The 18,133-nt window shown below is 42.2% G+C and overlaps 2 protein-coding genes across 3 annotated transcripts in view; one reads left to right on the forward strand and one right to left on the reverse strand.

The window, feature by feature from the left end:
- The window catches only part of LOC106606607 (nuclear pore complex protein Nup85), an 11,923-nt gene extending 122 nt beyond the window's left edge, over nucleotides 1-11,801 (reverse strand). Inside the window, exons 1-19 of the mRNA XM_014202936.3 lie at nucleotides 11,633-11,801; nucleotides 11,266-11,359; nucleotides 11,000-11,156; nucleotides 10,731-10,801; nucleotides 10,594-10,637; nucleotides 10,306-10,375; nucleotides 9,271-9,392; nucleotides 8,083-8,217; nucleotides 7,819-7,941; nucleotides 6,197-6,328; nucleotides 5,986-6,092; nucleotides 5,662-5,745; nucleotides 5,292-5,357; nucleotides 4,868-5,019; nucleotides 4,511-4,628; nucleotides 4,043-4,143; nucleotides 1,314-1,465; nucleotides 820-915; nucleotides 1-69 (exon numbers count right to left, since the gene is read on the reverse strand). The exon at nucleotides 1-69 is cut by the window's left edge and continues 122 nt beyond it. Of these exons, the coding sequence (XP_014058411.2) occupies nucleotides 1-69; nucleotides 820-915; nucleotides 1,314-1,465; nucleotides 4,043-4,143; nucleotides 4,511-4,628; nucleotides 4,868-5,019; nucleotides 5,292-5,357; nucleotides 5,662-5,745; nucleotides 5,986-6,092; nucleotides 6,197-6,328; nucleotides 7,819-7,941; nucleotides 8,083-8,217; nucleotides 9,271-9,392; nucleotides 10,306-10,375; nucleotides 10,594-10,637; nucleotides 10,731-10,801; nucleotides 11,000-11,156; nucleotides 11,266-11,359; nucleotides 11,633-11,665 (1,926 nt within the window). The 5' untranslated portion in view covers nucleotides 11,666-11,801. The remainder of the gene's footprint in view (nucleotides 70-819; nucleotides 916-1,313; nucleotides 1,466-4,042; nucleotides 4,144-4,510; nucleotides 4,629-4,867; nucleotides 5,020-5,291; nucleotides 5,358-5,661; nucleotides 5,746-5,985; nucleotides 6,093-6,196; nucleotides 6,329-7,818; nucleotides 7,942-8,082; nucleotides 8,218-9,270; nucleotides 9,393-10,305; nucleotides 10,376-10,593; nucleotides 10,638-10,730; nucleotides 10,802-10,999; nucleotides 11,157-11,265; nucleotides 11,360-11,632) is intronic.
- Nucleotides 11,802-12,560: 759 nt separating this feature from the next.
- Nucleotides 12,561-18,042, forward strand: LOC106606606 (small ubiquitin-related modifier 2). 2 transcript variants are annotated; one of them, XM_014202933.2, is made up of 4 exons: nucleotides 12,561-12,767; nucleotides 14,877-15,008; nucleotides 17,048-17,119; nucleotides 17,404-18,042. In XM_014202933.2, exons 1-4 carry the CDS (start codon nucleotides 12,747-12,749, stop codon nucleotides 17,464-17,466), a joined length of 288 nt encoding a protein of 95 aa, XP_014058408.1. In that variant the 5' UTR covers nucleotides 12,561-12,746; the 3' UTR covers nucleotides 17,467-18,042. The 2 variants fall into 2 exon arrangements, with proteins under 2 accessions (XP_014058408.1, XP_014058409.1); XM_014202934.3 differs by lacking the exon at nucleotides 17,048-17,119.
- Nucleotides 18,043-18,133: the final 91 nt, after the last annotated feature.

An 18,133-nucleotide genomic window follows, 5' to 3' on the forward strand; every position in this document is an offset into this window, starting at 1 on the left:
GGCCATGGCCAGGTTACGGGCTAGCGCTAGCCGCAGGAGCTCAATCTTGGTCGTCTCGATGTCCTCATCCTGAAAACACACAGGGAAACACATTTAATGGATCATCCTCATCAGAATGTTTTTACTGATTCCATATGATGTAATGGTGTAACTGGGCCTTCACGCTTCAGCAAACAGGAAAGGAGGGCTGCTAAACAACAGACAAAAATCATGACAAGAGCTTACCAAGAAAAACTTCCAAAAGGACTAATTCGAAGTAGAAAGGAGCACTCGAGAAAAGTGAGCTAAAATAAATAGATTTTTTGGGTTGAGCACACCAACTACTACTTTCTACCTTGAATTAATCCTTTTGGAAAATGTTCTTGGTAACCCCTTCTCATAATTATATAATACTTGATGTTAATGAAACCAAGTCACTTTTCTGGAATACAATATTCAAATTAGGTGACAATGGAACTGTGTGATTGGCTAGCTATGAAAAGTCTGTGCTAACTCCTCTCTGGAGCAGGGCCAGCTTAGCCCTGTGCTAAGGTTGGTGTTAACCCATTTTAGAATGTGCAAGTGTGAAGTCGGTTAGCCGTGGGCTAAGGAAGCTCTTAGTGCAGTGTGAACAGTTGCTTAACCCGGGCTAAGGAGGCTCTTAGTGCAGTGTGAACAGTTGCTAACCCCGGGCTAAGGAGGCTCTTAGTGCAGTGTGAACAGTTGCTAACCCCGGGCTAAGCAACTGTAGAGATTAGAGCATATTATAAAACAGTGTATTAGGAGATTGAAAGGGAAACAGACATTAGATATAGGGTAAGGGGGGGTGTAACCCAGTACCTGCATGGGTCTGTCTGGGTTGGGAACACTCTTCCCTGAGGTCAGCTCCTCCAGACAGAACATCAGCTTATGAGTTTGATCAGCAGAGAAGATCACCTGCAAGAGGACAAGCACAGAGATGAGCAACTGACTGCAACAAAAGGCCATTAGCCTAAAGAGGCACCATCTACAAAACTACCTTCCGAAGACAAAAGGTAAGATCATATATTCAGAGATACAGATCTGATAGGAATCAGTAAGGTAAGGAGATCTCTTAATTTAAATATTTTGACATATAATTAAATAAATAAATAAATAAATAAATAAATAAATAAATAATATGCCATTAGTCTATTTTCTTTAAGATTACAAAGATGTTTTGCCGTTCATAGTTAGTTAGTAAACCAAAAAAAGTGAAATTCAATCTATGGAATATGCTATACACTAGGTAAGTACAAAGAAGTTAATTTCAATGTTAAGTCAAGGATGGAAGTTAATGCTGCGGGCCAGTTGACCTCTTTCTGCTCCAGCAGGGGCAGGGCATCGGTCAGCAGAGTCATCCAGAAGGAACGTGGGGCGATCTTGGCCGTCATCAGGGAGAGGAGGAGCTTGGCGGCGTCCGAGAAACGCTTCTCGCCGTACAGCCGATGGAACTCACGGTACTTCCCTGCAGACAACAGGATCACATTCATCAAGGCAAAGCGTTGCAAAAACTGTTTCTCTACAGAAAGCGATAACACGCATTTATTATTGGACAAGTTCAGGTAGTCCATCCTGTTTCCTTACGTAAATGGTGCCTAATGAATATGTCCCAGGACAGGAGGGGAACAGAATTAACAAATGGATACAATCACAATGCTCTCTCATTGGTATCATTGGTCACACAGACAGTATCAATGACATAGTATGGTGTAAAATGTATTTGCCACAGTTTCAAGTATAGAACACTGAGAAGTGCACCAAATTCCCAGAAATGATGTGAGAACCATCTATCAATCTCACATGATGCCAGATGGAACACCCAATATGGTCACTGTAGAATTGTTTAGAAATTGAATTCTCATTCTACAGCACTGGTGGAACTTGTATGGCCTAAATGTAAATACACTGTGGTTCCACTTGATTGTTTAAGAACAAGATAACATTATACACTGCTCAAAAAAATAAAGGGAACACTTAAACAACACATCCTAGATCTGAATGAAAGAAATAATCTTATTAAAAACTTTTTTCTTTACATAGTTGAATGTGCTGACAACAAAATCACACAAAAACAATCAATGGAAATCCAATTTATCAACCCATGGAGGTCTGGATTTGGAGTCACACTCAAAATTAAAGTGGAAAACCACACTACAGGCTGATCCAACTTTGATGTAATGTCCTTAAAACAAGTCAAAATGAGGCTCAGTAGTGTGTGTGGCCTCCACGTGCCTGTATGACCTCCCTACAACGCCTGGGCATGCTCCTGATGCCAACTCCTGGGCAGTCTGTGGTGCAACGTGGCATTGGTGGATGGAGCGAGACATGATGTCCCAGATGTGCTCAATTGGATTCAGGTCTGGGGAACGGGCGGGCCAGTCCATAGCATCAATGCCTTCCTCTTGCAGGAACTGCTGACACACTCCAGCCACATGAGGTCTAGCATTGTCTTGCATTAGGAGGAACCCAGGGCCAACCGCACCAGCATATGGTCTCACAAGGGGTCTGAGGATCTCATCTCGGTACCTAAAGGCAGTCAGGCTACCTCTGGCGAGCACATGGAGGGCTGTGCGGCCCCCCCAAAGAAATGCCACCCCACACCATGACTGACCCACCGCCAAACTGGTCATGCTGGAGGATGTTGCAGGCAGCAGAACGTTCTCCACGGCATCTCCAGACTCTGTCACGTCTGTCAGGTGCTCAGTGTGAACCTGCTTTCATCTGTGAAGAGCACAGGGCGCCAGTGGCGAATTTGCCAATCTTGGTGTTCTCTGGCAAATGCCAAACGTCCTGCACGGTGTTGGGCTGTAATCACAACCCCCACCTGTGGACGTCGGGCCCTCATAGAGTCTGTTTCTGACCGTTTGAGCAGACACATGCACATTTGTGGCCTGCTGGAGGTCATTTTGCAGGGCTCTGGCAGTGCTCCTCCTGCTCCTCCTTGCACAAAGGCGGAGGTAGTGGTCCTGCTGCTGGGTTGTTGCCCTCCTACGGCCTCCTCCATGTCTCCTGATGTACTGGCCTGTCTCCTGGTAGCGCCTCCATGCTCTGGACACTATGCTGACAGACACAGCAAACCTTCTTGCCACAGCTCGCATTGATGTGCCATCCTGGATGAGCTGCACTACCTGTGCCACTTGTGTGGGTTGTAGACTCCGTCTCATGCTACCACTAGAGTGAAAGCACCGCCAGCATTCAAAAGTGACCAAAACATCAGCCAGGAAGCATAGGAACTGAGAAGTGGTCTGTGGTCACCACCTGCAGAACCACTCCTTTATTGGGGGTGTCTTGCTAATTGCCTATAATTTCCACCTGTTGTCTATTCCATTTGCACAACAGCATGTGAAATTTATTGTCAATCAGTGTTGCTTCCTAAGTGGACAGTTTGATTTCACAGAAGTGTGATTGACTTGGAGTTACATTGTGTTGTTTAAGTGTTCCCTTTATTTTTTTGAGCAGTGCACTTCATAGTCAATGAACAGTTAGTTCTGCCTTGATGAGTGACTCAGTGTAAAGTGAGACATTACACTCATGTTACATTTTCCCCAGCTGTAGGTTATCATCAGCTGTTACAACAGCATTAGGCCACAGACTGCAGCCTTATATGGACCACTTTTCTCCTATGTGAGAGTAAATCATCTAATAGAAAGGCCAAAATACATTATGGGTCTGAGCCAGTGTGTGTGTGAGAGTGATATGTGGCTGACTGAATGTCAAGTTAACATGCAACACCAAGCAGGTCTCTACAGTGCAACCATTTTACTCACATATGCGCCTAAATATTTTGCTGTGTGACCTGGAGTTTTTATTGAGGAGCACCAGTGTGCCTAGAAAAACGTACGATTCTACCTTTATTACCGCAAATATATTTTGATTTGTGCTCCTGAATTTCTTTGTGTGCGCCTATATTTTTCAACTTAGGCGCACACGTGCTCCTTGTAAAACAGGTCAGCTTAGAGCCCTGCCAAAGAGTGTTGGCTTGTGTGTGTTTGTGTGTTCACAGTGCTTCATGTCTGTGTATGTACACGTCTGCACCCCATACCTAGAAAAGTAAGCCTGTCACTGAGCAGCATGGCTGGACCCAGGTTGTCAATCAGGTCCAGATCAGAGAAGGTCCCTTTGGCGCAGTAGTCCTGGAGAAACCTGAGATACAGACCATGGAGATACATCTATAGACCACAGAGATACAGTATATCTAGGCTACAGACTGGGTTAAACCCACAGGGGGTGGGGAGTGAGCGAGAGAGTGAGCGACTACAGGGTGGTCTGGTAGCTAGTGGTGTGGAAGCAGATGTCATGGGAGGACATCTTTGCTGCCCTTCTTGAAGTAACTCCAGATCTAACGCGGTGACTCCACTACGTAGCTTTCATAAACCCCCTCATGTTAGATCAGTGGTTACATCAAGGAAAGGAGGAAGGAAGAAGGCATTTTCAAAGAATTGAAAACAGGCCGACGACTGAACAGGTCACATGGTCAGGATCAGTAAAACCTCGTGTAGACATACAGCACCTCTCTGATATGAGGGTGGCGAAGGCAGCATCTTTGGCTCTGATGCTCCAGGAGAGAGCAGAGCCCAGTCTGTTGTTCCTCAGGGCCTTCTTGGCCATGATCTTACAGATGCTCCTCACTGCAACACAGAGAGAGACATTACACCAAAGAGTTAGGGGGTAATATCCACAACAGGCATGACAGAAATCAGCGGGAGTTTGAATGTATTTTCCATGTGTGTTTTAGTAAGTGTCCATGTTGAGATTGAGGGAGTGAGACTGAATGTGGGTCTCAGTGAGAGCTTCATGCATGAGAGTAAGATGGACAACTGTTTTGGATAAGAGCGCGTGAGTACCTACGTGTAGGCATCATATCTACCTTGTTCAGTCATCTGCCTCTGCTCACAGATCCTGATCACCTTCAGGGCCTTGCGCTCCGTGTCCAGAGGAACACGCTCGATCTGTAGCTCCAGGTACACATGGCCAAACTCTGGACAGTGGTCAAAGTAGTCCACAGCCAGCTGCCACAGGCTGAGGACCAGAGAGAAATAGCTTGTTAATCATGCACAGCTTAACCAATCATCCAATAGGAGCAGCACTGGAGGAGGTCAAACAGGGGAAGAGGCCTATACGCATAGCCGACAACACTCTTCCTATAAAAGATAACTACTGAACACAGTGGACCTCAGCATGTGTAGTTTTGCAGACGTGACAGTTATCTATTAGAAAAACAGACATGTTGGCACTGGGAGTTATGCACATAGTCCAATCTATTACTAACCAGACTAGTGGGTCTGTCTCACCTGTGATGGGTGAAGAGTCCTGAGGCGTACTCCAGCAGTAGAAACTCCCTCAGGTTGGAGCCAAAACTAATCAACACAAACAGAGAACACATGTTATTATGGTCAACGTTGACGAGGGCTGCCACCCAAACACCTCCGTTTGTTCTGACCTCTGCTGCTAAAAAAACACTAAATATTTCAGCGAGTGTGGGTTCTTCCTTTATTTCAAGTGTATGCCCTTTGAACCCGGCACCCAAATACTTCCTGTTATCACAAACATTTGAGCTGAGCACGCCAACTTCACTTTCTATGATTATGATCAATGTTACCATGAGAACAATATTGGCAGTGAATGTCAACCCTTTGTGGGACAGTGGTGTGCTTAACTTACTGTAGGTTGTGAGACTGGAGCAGTTTACAGTGGTCCAGCAGGTCAGTCAGATGCCCCACAAACCACCAGTTGTTGAGAGCAATGCTGGAAAGCACAAATAACATGTCATAAATATATCACAACATATGAAACTGAACAGTAGTCAACATGAGAGAGAGGGGAAATCACATTGGGTGTCTAGCCCCCACATTTATTTCATCTTATCCACATTAGCAGTTACTGTTACCTTAGCAACAACACAGCTACTCTCCCTGGGTTCTATACCATAGAAATATAATTCCTTTGGTTTCTGTATTTCTATGGTCTATAGACACTCCTCCTCACCTGCAGTCCTTGATGACCTGGTGGATGTCAAACTCAAAGGCTGCCAGCAGGATGCTGTCCAGGGGCTCTGGGACACTCCTCGTGTCCAGGAACATGTGCATGCTAGACTGGAACACACACACATAGGACAGGACACTTACTCATAGTGTTGTGGTAAGTCCCAGGGCATACTAGTGCAACTCTGTATCATGTATAGTGTAGTAGTAAGTACCTGTGCGTAGTAGTGCAGCTCTGTGGGCTTGACAGTGGGGTGGGAGAACAGCAGTCTGGTGACCAGGAAGTGATACCAGGTACTCAGCAGCTCCTTGTGCTCCAGGAGAACATCCTCATCACCAACCAGGATCTACATGGATAATTAGGAGGGGATGGATAATCCATGGATGGATACTCATTTAGGAGGGTATGGATGGATATTTTGGAGGGTATGGATAATCCATGGATGGATATTTAGGAGGGTATGGATAATCCATGGATGGATATTTTGGAGGGTATGGATAATCCATGGATGGATATTTTGGAGGGTATGGATAATCCATGGATGGATATTTAGGAGGGTATGGATAATCCATGGATGGATATTTAGGAGGGTATGGATAATCCATGGATGGATATTTAGGAGGGTATGGATAATCCATGGATGGATATTTAGGAGGGTATGGATAATCCATGGATGGATATTTAGGAGGGTATGGATAATCCATGGATGGATATTTAGGAGGGTATGGATAATCCATGGATGGATATTTAGGAGGGTATGGATAATCCATGGATGGATATTTAGGAGGGTATGGATAATCCATGGATGGATATTTAGGAGGGTATGGATAATCCATGGATGGATATTTAGGAGGGTATGGATAAACCATGGATGGATATTTAGGAGGGTATGGATAAACCATGGATGGATATTTAGGAGGGTATGGATAATCCATGGATGGATATTTAGGAGGGTATGGATAATCCATGGATGGATATTTAGGAGGGTATGGATAATCCATGGATGGATATTTAGGAGGGTATGGATAAACCATGGATGGATATTTAGGAGGGTATAGATAAACCATGGATGGATGAATGGATCAACAGGTGGAACATATGGATAGTAGATGGATGAGACAGACAGCACCAACAAGAGATTATTTTAGCTCCTTTACAGTGCACACTCACAGATGCAGGTACAGAGCCAAAGAATGGACTCTACATATACAGAGCGAGTTCCTTTTGGCTAAGGTATACATTGTATACTATAGGTAGCTACACTGACAAAACATTAGGCTCTTTCTATGACAGACTGACCAGGTGAAAGCTATGATCCCTTATTTATGTCACCTGGCAAATCCACTTCAATCAGTGTAGATGAAGGGGAGGAGACGGGTTAAAGAAGGATTTTTATGCCTTGAAACAATTGAGACATGGATTGTGTATATGTGCCATTCAGAGGGTGAATGGACAAGACAAAACATTTAAGTGACTTTGAACCGGGTATGGTAATAGGTGCCAGGTGCACTGGATTGAGTGTGTCAAGTACTGCAACGCTGCGGAGTTTCACGCTCAACAGTTTCCTGTGTGTATCAAGAATGGTCCACCACCCAAAGGACATCTAGACAACTTGACAACTGTGGGAAGCATTGGAGTCAACATGGGCCAGCATCCCTGTGGAATGTTTGACACCTTGTAGAGTCCATGGCCCGATGAATTTAGACTGTTCTGAAGGCAAAAGGGGGTGCAACTCAATATGATGTGTTCCTAATGTTTTGTACACTGTGTATACCTGTCACCTACCTCTACTGATCACCACAGATGCCAGGACAGGTATTGGGCAGTTCCACTGACCTTACAGATGTCCTCCAGGTGGGGGTTGCTGGCAAAGGACTGGTCCTGGAGACAGCGGTCCACCTCCTCGCGCCAGTGTCTCCACTTTACATCAAACTCTGTCAGGGTCTGAGTCTCACCAGGCTACAGTAACATGTCAGAGGAGAGAGAGCTAGAGTTACAACCATAGAGATACATATAATATACGTGTTTTACTTGATTCTGTGGTTAAAACTGGGTGCTGTTCAGGAGGTTGAAACGTTCAGATAGAAATGCACTATGTACATTGAAGATGGGCATTTTCATGAGCAGGTTGTCCAGCAGTTTGAACATGGCCCTGGCTGCAGGCTGCAAAGTTGCCTGTTTCACCAGGACCTGCCTGGCCTCATCCATCCGGCCCTGCAGCACGTAGCTGATCACCTGGAAACACACAGAGGGGGGACAGTGGGGTTCAATAGGGGAGAAAGAATATCTGCATACAGACTAGTGCACAAATAAACATGAATAGCAGTTATTACACAATAGAAATAAGTTATAGGAGTTAAACTGGGCAAAGAAAGTCTGCACAGATAAAATACATAGTATATCAATGAGTTTATTTCAACCACATTGGAAGCAATCATGGAGAACCAATTAAAAAGGCAAATTCACCTCAAAATTTCACTGGAGGTCTTGAGGATCCACTAAAGAAGTTTTGATCAAACAGAGCTCTATGCTGACATTTTTTACAAGGAGCACATGTGCTCGTCAGTTGAAAAATGTAGGAGCACACAAAGAAATTAAGGAGCACAATGAAAGTATTTGAGGAAGTGTTTTTATGAAAATAAATTAATAAAAGTTTATGAATAAAACGTTTTTTTGGAGTGTTCCATGCTCAATCAATTACAATGTACGCTCAAATATGAGTAATTCAGGTGAGACAACAATGTTCAGCTGCCCCTTTGAGTTCTCCGACGTGTCTCTTCGCTAGCAGTTGAGCAAGCTCAAACTAACATTGAAAAACCACATAGCGTGTGAACAAAACAATGTAAATAGCCAAGAAACACGAGAACAAAGTCACACGTTAGTAGACTTTCAGGTGAAATCAACCAACTTCTACGCTGTGCACTTCTAAAAATGTATCTTTCAGCACTTCACTCACAGTGCACACAGCACCCCAGGCGCTGTTGCTGCTCGAGGTGGGAAAGCTATATGGGATTTGTAGTTCTGTGTGTGATTAGCTACCAGCTATGAAACAAAAACAGCAGGTTTACTTTGAAAATAGCTACGGCAGCAATTTTTTCCCCAATATAAATCACATGCTCATACATTACTTTTTCAGTTCGCACATCTATTTTTAGGCGCATATCTGAGTAAAATATCACACTGTAGAGCCCGGTCAAAGACAAAAGTCGGTCTGACGTATGTGCGCCCTGTGCCAATAGAGTTTTAAAAAGGCAGAGAAAGACAGGAGAGGGGTGTATGTGTACGTACCACGTCCCAGTAGGCCTGGTGCTCTGCGGGGCTCTCACTCGCCAGCACCTCCCTGGCCTTCTCATCCACGTCAGCCTTGTGCAGCCTAACCCAGTCGAGGAGGTGGAGCACAAGGGAGCCAGCTGGAGGGCCACATACAAAAGACAGGGTGCAGAAAATATTAATGTTCTGTTCACACCATAGAGATAGATGACTCATCATGGATATAACCCCTTTTAGCGTGGACAGTGAGGACTTCCACCCAGTTGATTACTTTAAAATGGTGGGGATTCATACGAGTTTGGACAGGGGTCGTGTAGGCTTTCAGAAATCGGCATTTTCAAAACACAGACCATTAAAAAAATCTGTGTTTTTAACCATTTAACCTGCGTTTCATATTGAAAGTCAACAGTGTTTTTTGGCTTCACTAGAGTGATCAGGGGCTTGCAACTGTAGTTTCTTTACACAAAATACATTAGTGCAAAATCGTTGACAACAGAAGTGCAACGCTATTTGGCTAGCAGCCAGACATAAGTAAATTAGCCTATAATTAAAAAAAAACTATGCATGGCCATCATATTTCTAATGTTTAGCTTGAAGTTAATATTGCATTTTAACTTGCTACTGGAGAAAACCTATACTGGAAGAAAGTACCGGAGAAAAGTAGCCTACACATCAGCCAGGGCACTGATGATCCAATGACGAGAGCAAATATATTTCATCCAAGTGGAGAAGTGTAACTGTAGCACAAAATGTGTAATTTTACAATCATGATTATTTGAGCAAACCTTGACTGAAGCCTAGCAGAATTTACAATACGAAGCATTTTAGATCTGTGTGAAAAATGCAGAATCCTGTGTTAACGCAACCCCTGTAGGAGCAGCCAATGAAAAAATAGAAAATGGATTACTTTAAAATGGAGATAGCCTCAATGGTGCTGCCCATGCTATCACAGACACAAAGATCAGTCTTCTATCTAGCTCTATGGTTCACACCTAGAGGATGCTTCTGTGTCCAAAGCAACGTCAAGGTTGAAACACAAAATATAAACTCTACCTGGAGCTGCATCAATGAACAACACTTCACAAAGATTCCAGATCAGCTCTACTGCCAGCAGGATTGACACCTATCATGAAAAACAGGAGAGAAGAGTCGTGCCAAGGGAATCATTATGATACAACTCAGACTGTTTTAGTGTATAACATTAAAGGTGTTCATCTTCATCGTTGACTCAAGATAATTTTCTCATGTTTGCTGATTCAATGTTATATTACTTGGGTTATGTTCTCTTGACATAAGGGTAAGTGGTTAGTCGAACTGAATAGGCGCAGACATGTATTCTACCTGATTTCCATACTGTGTAGCCAACGCTGCATCTTGTGTAGAAACTGCAAAGTGAGAGGAAATAGCATGTTACTTAAGTCTGTCTATGAACTGCATAGATAAACATATGATTGTTGAAATGTTGCCATATACTATACCTGCGACTTGCTGGAGTTCCTCCATACATGCTCGAATCACAGACCTGTAGTTCTTGCTAATACTGACAAACCTGAATAAATATGTGAAATTGATAAACGAGTACACACCCATTACTATGCAAAACATTTTGATTACTATGAGATTAAGTCACACACATCACCATTGTCTGGTTATATTTAGAACCAGGAGCTTTTCCTGACCACATGACAAAGGAAAACTCAGAGCCCTAGTTTGAGTTACAAGAGAAAGTAGTCTATCCCATCCTTACTGGGGTTTCTTGTTCTTGCTGGGCAGATCCTCTCTGATCCTCTGCAGACCAACAAAAATGTGATGGGACTCATTGAAGAGTTTACGCAAAATAGGGGAATAGATGTCCTCATCTTTCCTGACCTCATGGACAAAGGGACAACCCCCTGCAGATCCACCTGAATAGATGCACAGGGAGAGTGAGTTAGAAAGGAGGATGCTTTGTACTTTGACATGATTTGAGTCATGACTTTACTACCAAGTTATACGTCCAACTCTCATATCTACCTGATGCTTTGTAAATGGTCTCATAAACCAGGATATCTCCAGGACCCCACACAAATCCCAAGTGTTTTTGGTTGCTGTCGAACCCAGGGATAGGCTGAAAGAGAGAAACGCCTCGTTCGTTTATTTATGTGGACGTAGTTAACCTTCTAGAGATTATTCTGCCTTGCTGCCAGTTTCAACCCACTGAAACCAGTCATCACAAATGAAAAATCAACATTGTGCAATGCTGCCAGTATTATTGTGGACACTTGAGCTCAGAGACGTTTGAATGAAGTGTCAGCTAGTTAGCGAACTAACGTTAGCTAGCTGCATAGCCTGCCCTGGACACATTTTGATTCCACAACAACAGTGCACGAGCGGTACTTACAGTAGTTGTTGGCTCCACATCTACTTCCTCCATTACCACCCACTTTGATCAAATCAATAAGGCGAATCAATAAATATAACTTAATCCACGAGCGATACAAATACTGACATTTCAAATAATATAACACAGAAATTAGGCGCTTCAACCATTCAGCTGCAGGACCCCAAAGCGTGCGCATGTCTGATGTCATAGGAATTCTGTGTCGTGCCTGACTAGAACTGCAAGCTTGCACTAAAGGGGCACAATTAGTCAGTTGTCAATTTGACAAGTAATGTCGCCATGAGAATATATAATTTTTTTTCCCAATGAATAAAATCAATTTATACCAATATCTACCAATGATAATGTTTTGGTACTAATTTTCTCAAAGTGGTAAGAACTAATGGCCACCAGATACAAACAGTTATTTATATACCCCAATGTGCAGATTTGAGTAATAATTCATTGTCTAATGAAATGTTCCTTATAACATTTTGGCTATTTCCAATGGCAAATATGGGATTTTTACAATGTTGCACCATTCTGGACTTTATCAACATCCATCCAATACTGTGTGGGCAACATTAGTTTATTGCTGGATCATCTCTATTTTGGTACAAGTACTGTACAAACAAATATTTCATTGTTCCATCTGTGGTACAACTGCATAATTTGTTGGCTGAATGTTATGGTCTAAAAAAACAAAATGGCTACTGAGGATCAGTCCTCTCTTCCATGACAAAATTCCAGAATGGTTTAAATTCCCAAACATTGACCCTTCAGTACACTTTCTTAAATAACCAGATTTTTATTGAGCAAATGTACAGCAATGGCACTGTTAACATCAAAGCATTAGGACGTTTTCGGTGAATATTTTCATAAAAGAAAACAAAAGGGAACGTGTTATAAATGCGCGTGCACGTGTTACAGAAACGCGCATTACGACATTCCCGCCCTCTGCCAGCGCTCAACATCTTACCCTGTGACCAACGTTGGCCAATGAATGTGAAGTATAGGGCACGAGCATGTGTTTGTGATCGCGCACGTAAGGCCGGTATTTTAATCGGGAGCGGGTACGTGCGCGTACACGTCTATTCGTTGTGTGGCGGCGTAGAGAAGCGCAAATAGAGTAACCATGGCTGACGAGAAACCCAAGGTGAGTTGCTTGAAAATATGCTTACATCTCATCACATTTTTTCACATACATAACACAAATAGAACTAAGGAAAAATGTACATGTAATATTTCCTTACTTGAGATCTTAGTAGACTCAAGTTTTGAAAATGCAAGTACTCCATTGGAGACACCGGAAGACCTGTGCACGCGCCTGCATGGGCGCGTGGCTTGCTGCTTGATTCGCAGCCAACTAGCGTTTGCTAGCTGAACATGATAGTAAGCAATGCATGCGCTCTCTTCAGTTCTTAATCTTTTGTATTTGCAAATGTAATCTGACAAACTCAGTTCAGATCCAAGCGGTTGTATCAATCATCACTTTGTCAATTTCTTCAGTTACAAACTTGTTACATTCATTCATGGCTACAGCAAGGGTCCCTCTCATCTGCTTATGGAGCCAACTATCACAGCATGTTACAAATGAGTCAAATGGTGTGACTGAGACAGTGTTAAAAACCATGTTTTACTCCTATGTGTTTTCATGTGTAAAAGTATGATCAATATTTTGAAATGCATCAATTGTGTGTGTGTGTGTGTGTTGACCAATGATCAGATGTTTGACACATACATGTTTAATATGTGTCGTCATTTGGATGAATTCTAGAATGTGAAAAGCACCTATCCTGTAGTCAGCATGATAAATTCCACTCTGGGCTTAGGGGTAGACTGAACATTGTCCAAAAGCACATCTTGTCTCATTACATTGCCACAGCGCCATGACTTTTAGAACAAGTAAATAATAGTCAAGACAGATTAACTTGTATGTATGTCACTGCAGAACTATCCAAGGCCCTTGTAAGTGTTCTATAAAACTTTAAATATTTGGTCTATTTTCACTGTTCAGAAACTGCTTATATTCAGACAGTGCACTGCTGACAAAAACTCTGTGTAAATGTTTCTGCTGGCCTAAAATCAATGATGGTCATATCAAGGTTACCATTAGCCTGGGACCTGACTGATAATTTGCTTTGCATCAACTGTATCAGCCAAGCAACATTTGTATCTGATCGTCCCAGGCAAGGTTACCATTAGCTGCTTTTATCAACGCTAGTATTCACACACTAGCATTACTAGGAATTAGCTTGCAAAAAAATTGAATAGTCTGCAAGAATCCAGAATTTAAATAAAATTCCATTTCAACTTACTCTGTTGATTGTCTGTAGGACTGGTCTTTATGCAGAGGGGACATTGAGGAAAAAACATCTAATAGAACATTCAGAATTTACAAATGTGGGTCTATTGTAGACCGAATTGCTCTACCCTTAGCTCGTGTAAAAATAAAAGTCCTGCATGGCACCATACCAGCACAAAAAAAAGCAATAACTTTTATTTTGACATGAGGTAAGCAGAGAGGAACTGACCTCGCTGAGGCACTGCATGGGTCTACAACAGATCCATGTTTGGAAAGTCTGTTTAATTACACGTTCCATTAGATTCCAATTCCCCCCAACATAAGGTCCAAGCCTACAGACAATCGGCAGAGTAAGATGAAAGTTAATTTTATTTAACTTCTGGCTTTCGGCGGACTATTCTGTTTTTTGCAAGCTAATTCCCAGCAACCCTAGTGTGTAAATGCTAGCGTTTCTAGAAGCAGCTAGGTTACCATATATTGTATTCAGTGTTTGTCTATATGAGCTAGCCATGTTTAAAGCTGCTATATGTAACTTTTTGGGTGACCTGACAAAATTCACATAGCAATGTGAGTTATAGATATGTCATTCTCATTGAAAGCAAGTTTAAGAAGTGGTAAATCTGTTATATGTGCGCTATTTCTATGCTTCCCATTCTTAAGTTTAGTTTTTACGTCTTTTACTTTTTTACTTTATACACCAGCTTCAAACAACTGAAAAGACTATATTTTTGGTTATGGAAAAGATATTTCACAGCGGTTTAAATGGTACAATAATTCTCTACACTATACTTGCTTTTGTTGTCACTTAAACTGAAATTAGGTGGACTATTTGACTTTTAACAGACTTGATTATCTGTCACATGTAATAGAGGGTATCATGGTAATTCTAGACATTACATTTATACTATATCTGCGTTTCATCTCACTGAATACACCCCCAATGTTTGTTGTGTCCATCAGGAGGGAGTGAAAACAGAAAACAACGACCACATAAACCTGAAGGTGGCGGGACAGGACGGCTCGGTGGTGCAGTTCAAGATCAAGAGACACACGCCGCTCAGCAAACTCATGAAGGCGTACTGCGAGAGACAGGTGAGTCTGACATGGCAACCATGATGATGCCACTGAGTGCACAACATCAGCAGCGGCATCAGAGGGCAAGGTTGAGCTACTACCATATTGGTTATACCTATCAAGTCCTTTTTAATCTGCATAATGTGCCGAGGGGGTAGAGGTGGTTTCTGGACAGAGGCCAAGTCATAAGCAACTAGCAGCACCTCTACCCTATACATAGGGCCAGGGCCAGTATTCATAAAGTGTCTCAGAGTGGGAGTGCTGATCAAGGATCAGGTCCCGCTCTGTCCATGTCATTTATTAATTGTGATCTAAACGGGCCAAGGCAAAACTGGTCCTATGTCATCATTCTCCTCCTGAGAGGAAGAGGAATGATTAATATTCCTGCACAATGTCTATTTAGAATTTATTATCGCACATTGTATTGCACAATTCCCTGGCACATTTCTAAATTTCCTACTTCAATTCGTTTGAGTGCCTCCTTGTATCATAGGAACATTTTTATCCTCGTTCTTATTCATTGAGCTTTTCGTTTTAGTACTCTTTTATTTACTTAATTACTTTCCTATTGTCGAGAGGTGAACCTGTAACTAAGCATTTCTTTGCACTGTGTACTCCACGTATGTCATGTGTACAGGTATATGACTAATACATCTGAACTCTGAAACGCTTTATGACTATGGGCCCAGGAACTTTTCCCTAATGACCTGACCTGGAAAAAGTCCTGACCCTAACTATGGGAATACAGGGGTTGATGAAAGATGACAGCTCATATTATCCATTGAGGACAAGGAAACTCATTGAAGAGAGAACGCGATACATGCACCCTTTTATACACTTGTATCTCTTTGATCTGTTCACTGTCAGATGTAGTCTATATTGTCTGTGACAGGAGACGAACGCTATGGGCTGTGTTGTCTTCATCATATTATCATCTTCCTTTTCATCGTCCTCATTATTCCAGTGTCCCCGCTCTATGTGTGGTTAAGAGCATTGGGCCAGTAACTGGAAGGTCGCTGTTTCGAATCCCCTACCCGAATAGGTGAAAAATATTTTTGGTGTCTTTGAGCAAGGCACTTAACCCTAATTGCTCCTGTAAGTCGCTCTGGATAAAAGCGTCTGCTAAATGACTAAAATGTAATGTAGTAATGACTCTGTACTGTCCACTCTTCTGATTTTTGTTCTTGAAACACTTTTTATTTGGTCAAATACCCTTTATTTTAATATGCACCAAATGTACTTGTCATATTCAATGCAATTTGCATTAGTAAGGCTTAAGCTTAACTTGCCTATCTCTCTGGCTGTAGGCTGATTAGTAAATACTAAGCCTTACTGCTGGATCATTATGGCCAATCTGATCTGTGCTATTTATGATCTTATAGGCTAATTGAGGGGATTTACACTGCATTACCTAATAAGTACTTTTAAAATAGGGTTCTTGGCTTTGGATTCTCCCAACATATCAAAGGTCTTTTTGTTCTCTTCCCTAGTGCACTTGGAGCTGTTCTGTTCTACATGTCTTTTTGAATGATTGTGTTCATGCTGCTTGCACTGGCAAGTACAGAGATGGAGGCAGAGATGTAGAAACTGAGCCTTTGCTCTCTAGTGCTGTCTTATCCAGGTTTGCCCAGGCCTAATCTCAATGCTGTGTGCGCGTGCCCATAATGGATCTTGTGTGTCTCTTTAGACCAGTGAAGTCATGGAAGTAGGCCAGGCTCTACAGGCTTTGTTGAGTAGAAGCCACTTCCCTCCCTATCCTGTTTTTTTCTTCCTTTATCTGATAAAAATTATGTCGGCCAACGTGGATTTGGGGTGGCAATATAGTAACGCCCTTCCCTATCTTCTCATCCCTTCCTTTCTGTAATGGTTTCATTCACATAGTAGAGAAGCGACAGGAGTTTTTAAAGGAATGGCTAACCTTGCTTCCTCAGTGCCGTACACTGTTAATGGATTGCTTGGCAAGGGTTGGGAAAACGTTGTTTTCTTTGGACATTTTGCTTGGAGAGATTGTTTTGTGCCAGACAGTTTAATGGAATTTAGTATCTGTGTGTCTGTAGGGGTTGACGATTAGGCAAATCCGGTTCCGGTTCGATGGACAGCCTATAAACGAGACAGACACACCTGCACAGGTAATCCTGGAGTCTCATGGGAGGAACTGATTTATTATGTCAATTCACTCTATTTTGCTTGAACAACACCATTCCAGCAATAATACATTATACATTCCTCCCTGTTTTGAGAATACCAAATGAACATTTGTGCATGTCAAAAGAATGTTAAATGCAAAATGTCTTCTAACAAAAGTTTTCCATTCACAGCTAATTTATGTACATTTTTGTCATGAATGCCATGTTATCTAATGAAATCGGGTTTTATATCAAATTGACTTAATTTCCTTCCTTATTCCTGACAGTTGGAAATGGAGGATGAAGATACGATCGACGTTTTCCAACAACAGACAGGAGGCCTCTACTAGCATGTCAAGTACTCTCCCACATCTTCCTCCACCCCCCAGACGGCTGCTTTGCAGCTTGTCCCATTTTCCACCACAGAACCAATACGATGCGGAAGAAGTCCTGCTCACAGTTATACATAACTGTTGATGTGTAGTGTTTTCATTCTTGCCTTTGTTTCCTTCCTGTTTTGTACATAAACAACCTCCGCTAAAACAACTCAGATTTGAGTAACATTCATACAAGGTGTGCTGCGAATGAACGCTGCAAGATCCAGCTCTTAAAAAGTCCATTGTTTTGGTGACTGGTTGGTTATCACTTATTCAGAGATCAAGAAAAGTTATTTTCCACCCCGTTCACTGTTTGAGAATAAGACTGGTTTGTTATTCAACTTAATTTTCTGTTGTCTGCTTCAGAAAATTGGTTTTATATCTTTTTTATATAGTAGTGGTTGTGTAGAATGAAACATCTTGAACATAGTTTGACTAGGCCATGCTTGTAATAAGGAAACCCTGAAGAGATGTTTTAGTCCAGGTAAACATCTGTATTGTCTCATAAATGTCTTGTTAAAATAAAGTTATGCTCTCTTTTTAACCAAACTCAATTTATTTTGTCTCTGTTTAGTGTGTGACTGGGTCATTAAAACTGGTGCAAATATTTGTAATCATTCATTGTCAGAGTGCGTCCTTG

The sequence above is a fragment of the Salmo salar genome, chromosome 03, assembly GCF_965601325.2.
Source record: "Salmo salar chromosome 03, fSalSal1, whole genome shotgun sequence".
NCBI classification, from domain to species: domain Eukaryota; kingdom Metazoa; phylum Chordata; class Actinopteri; order Salmoniformes; family Salmonidae; genus Salmo; species Salmo salar.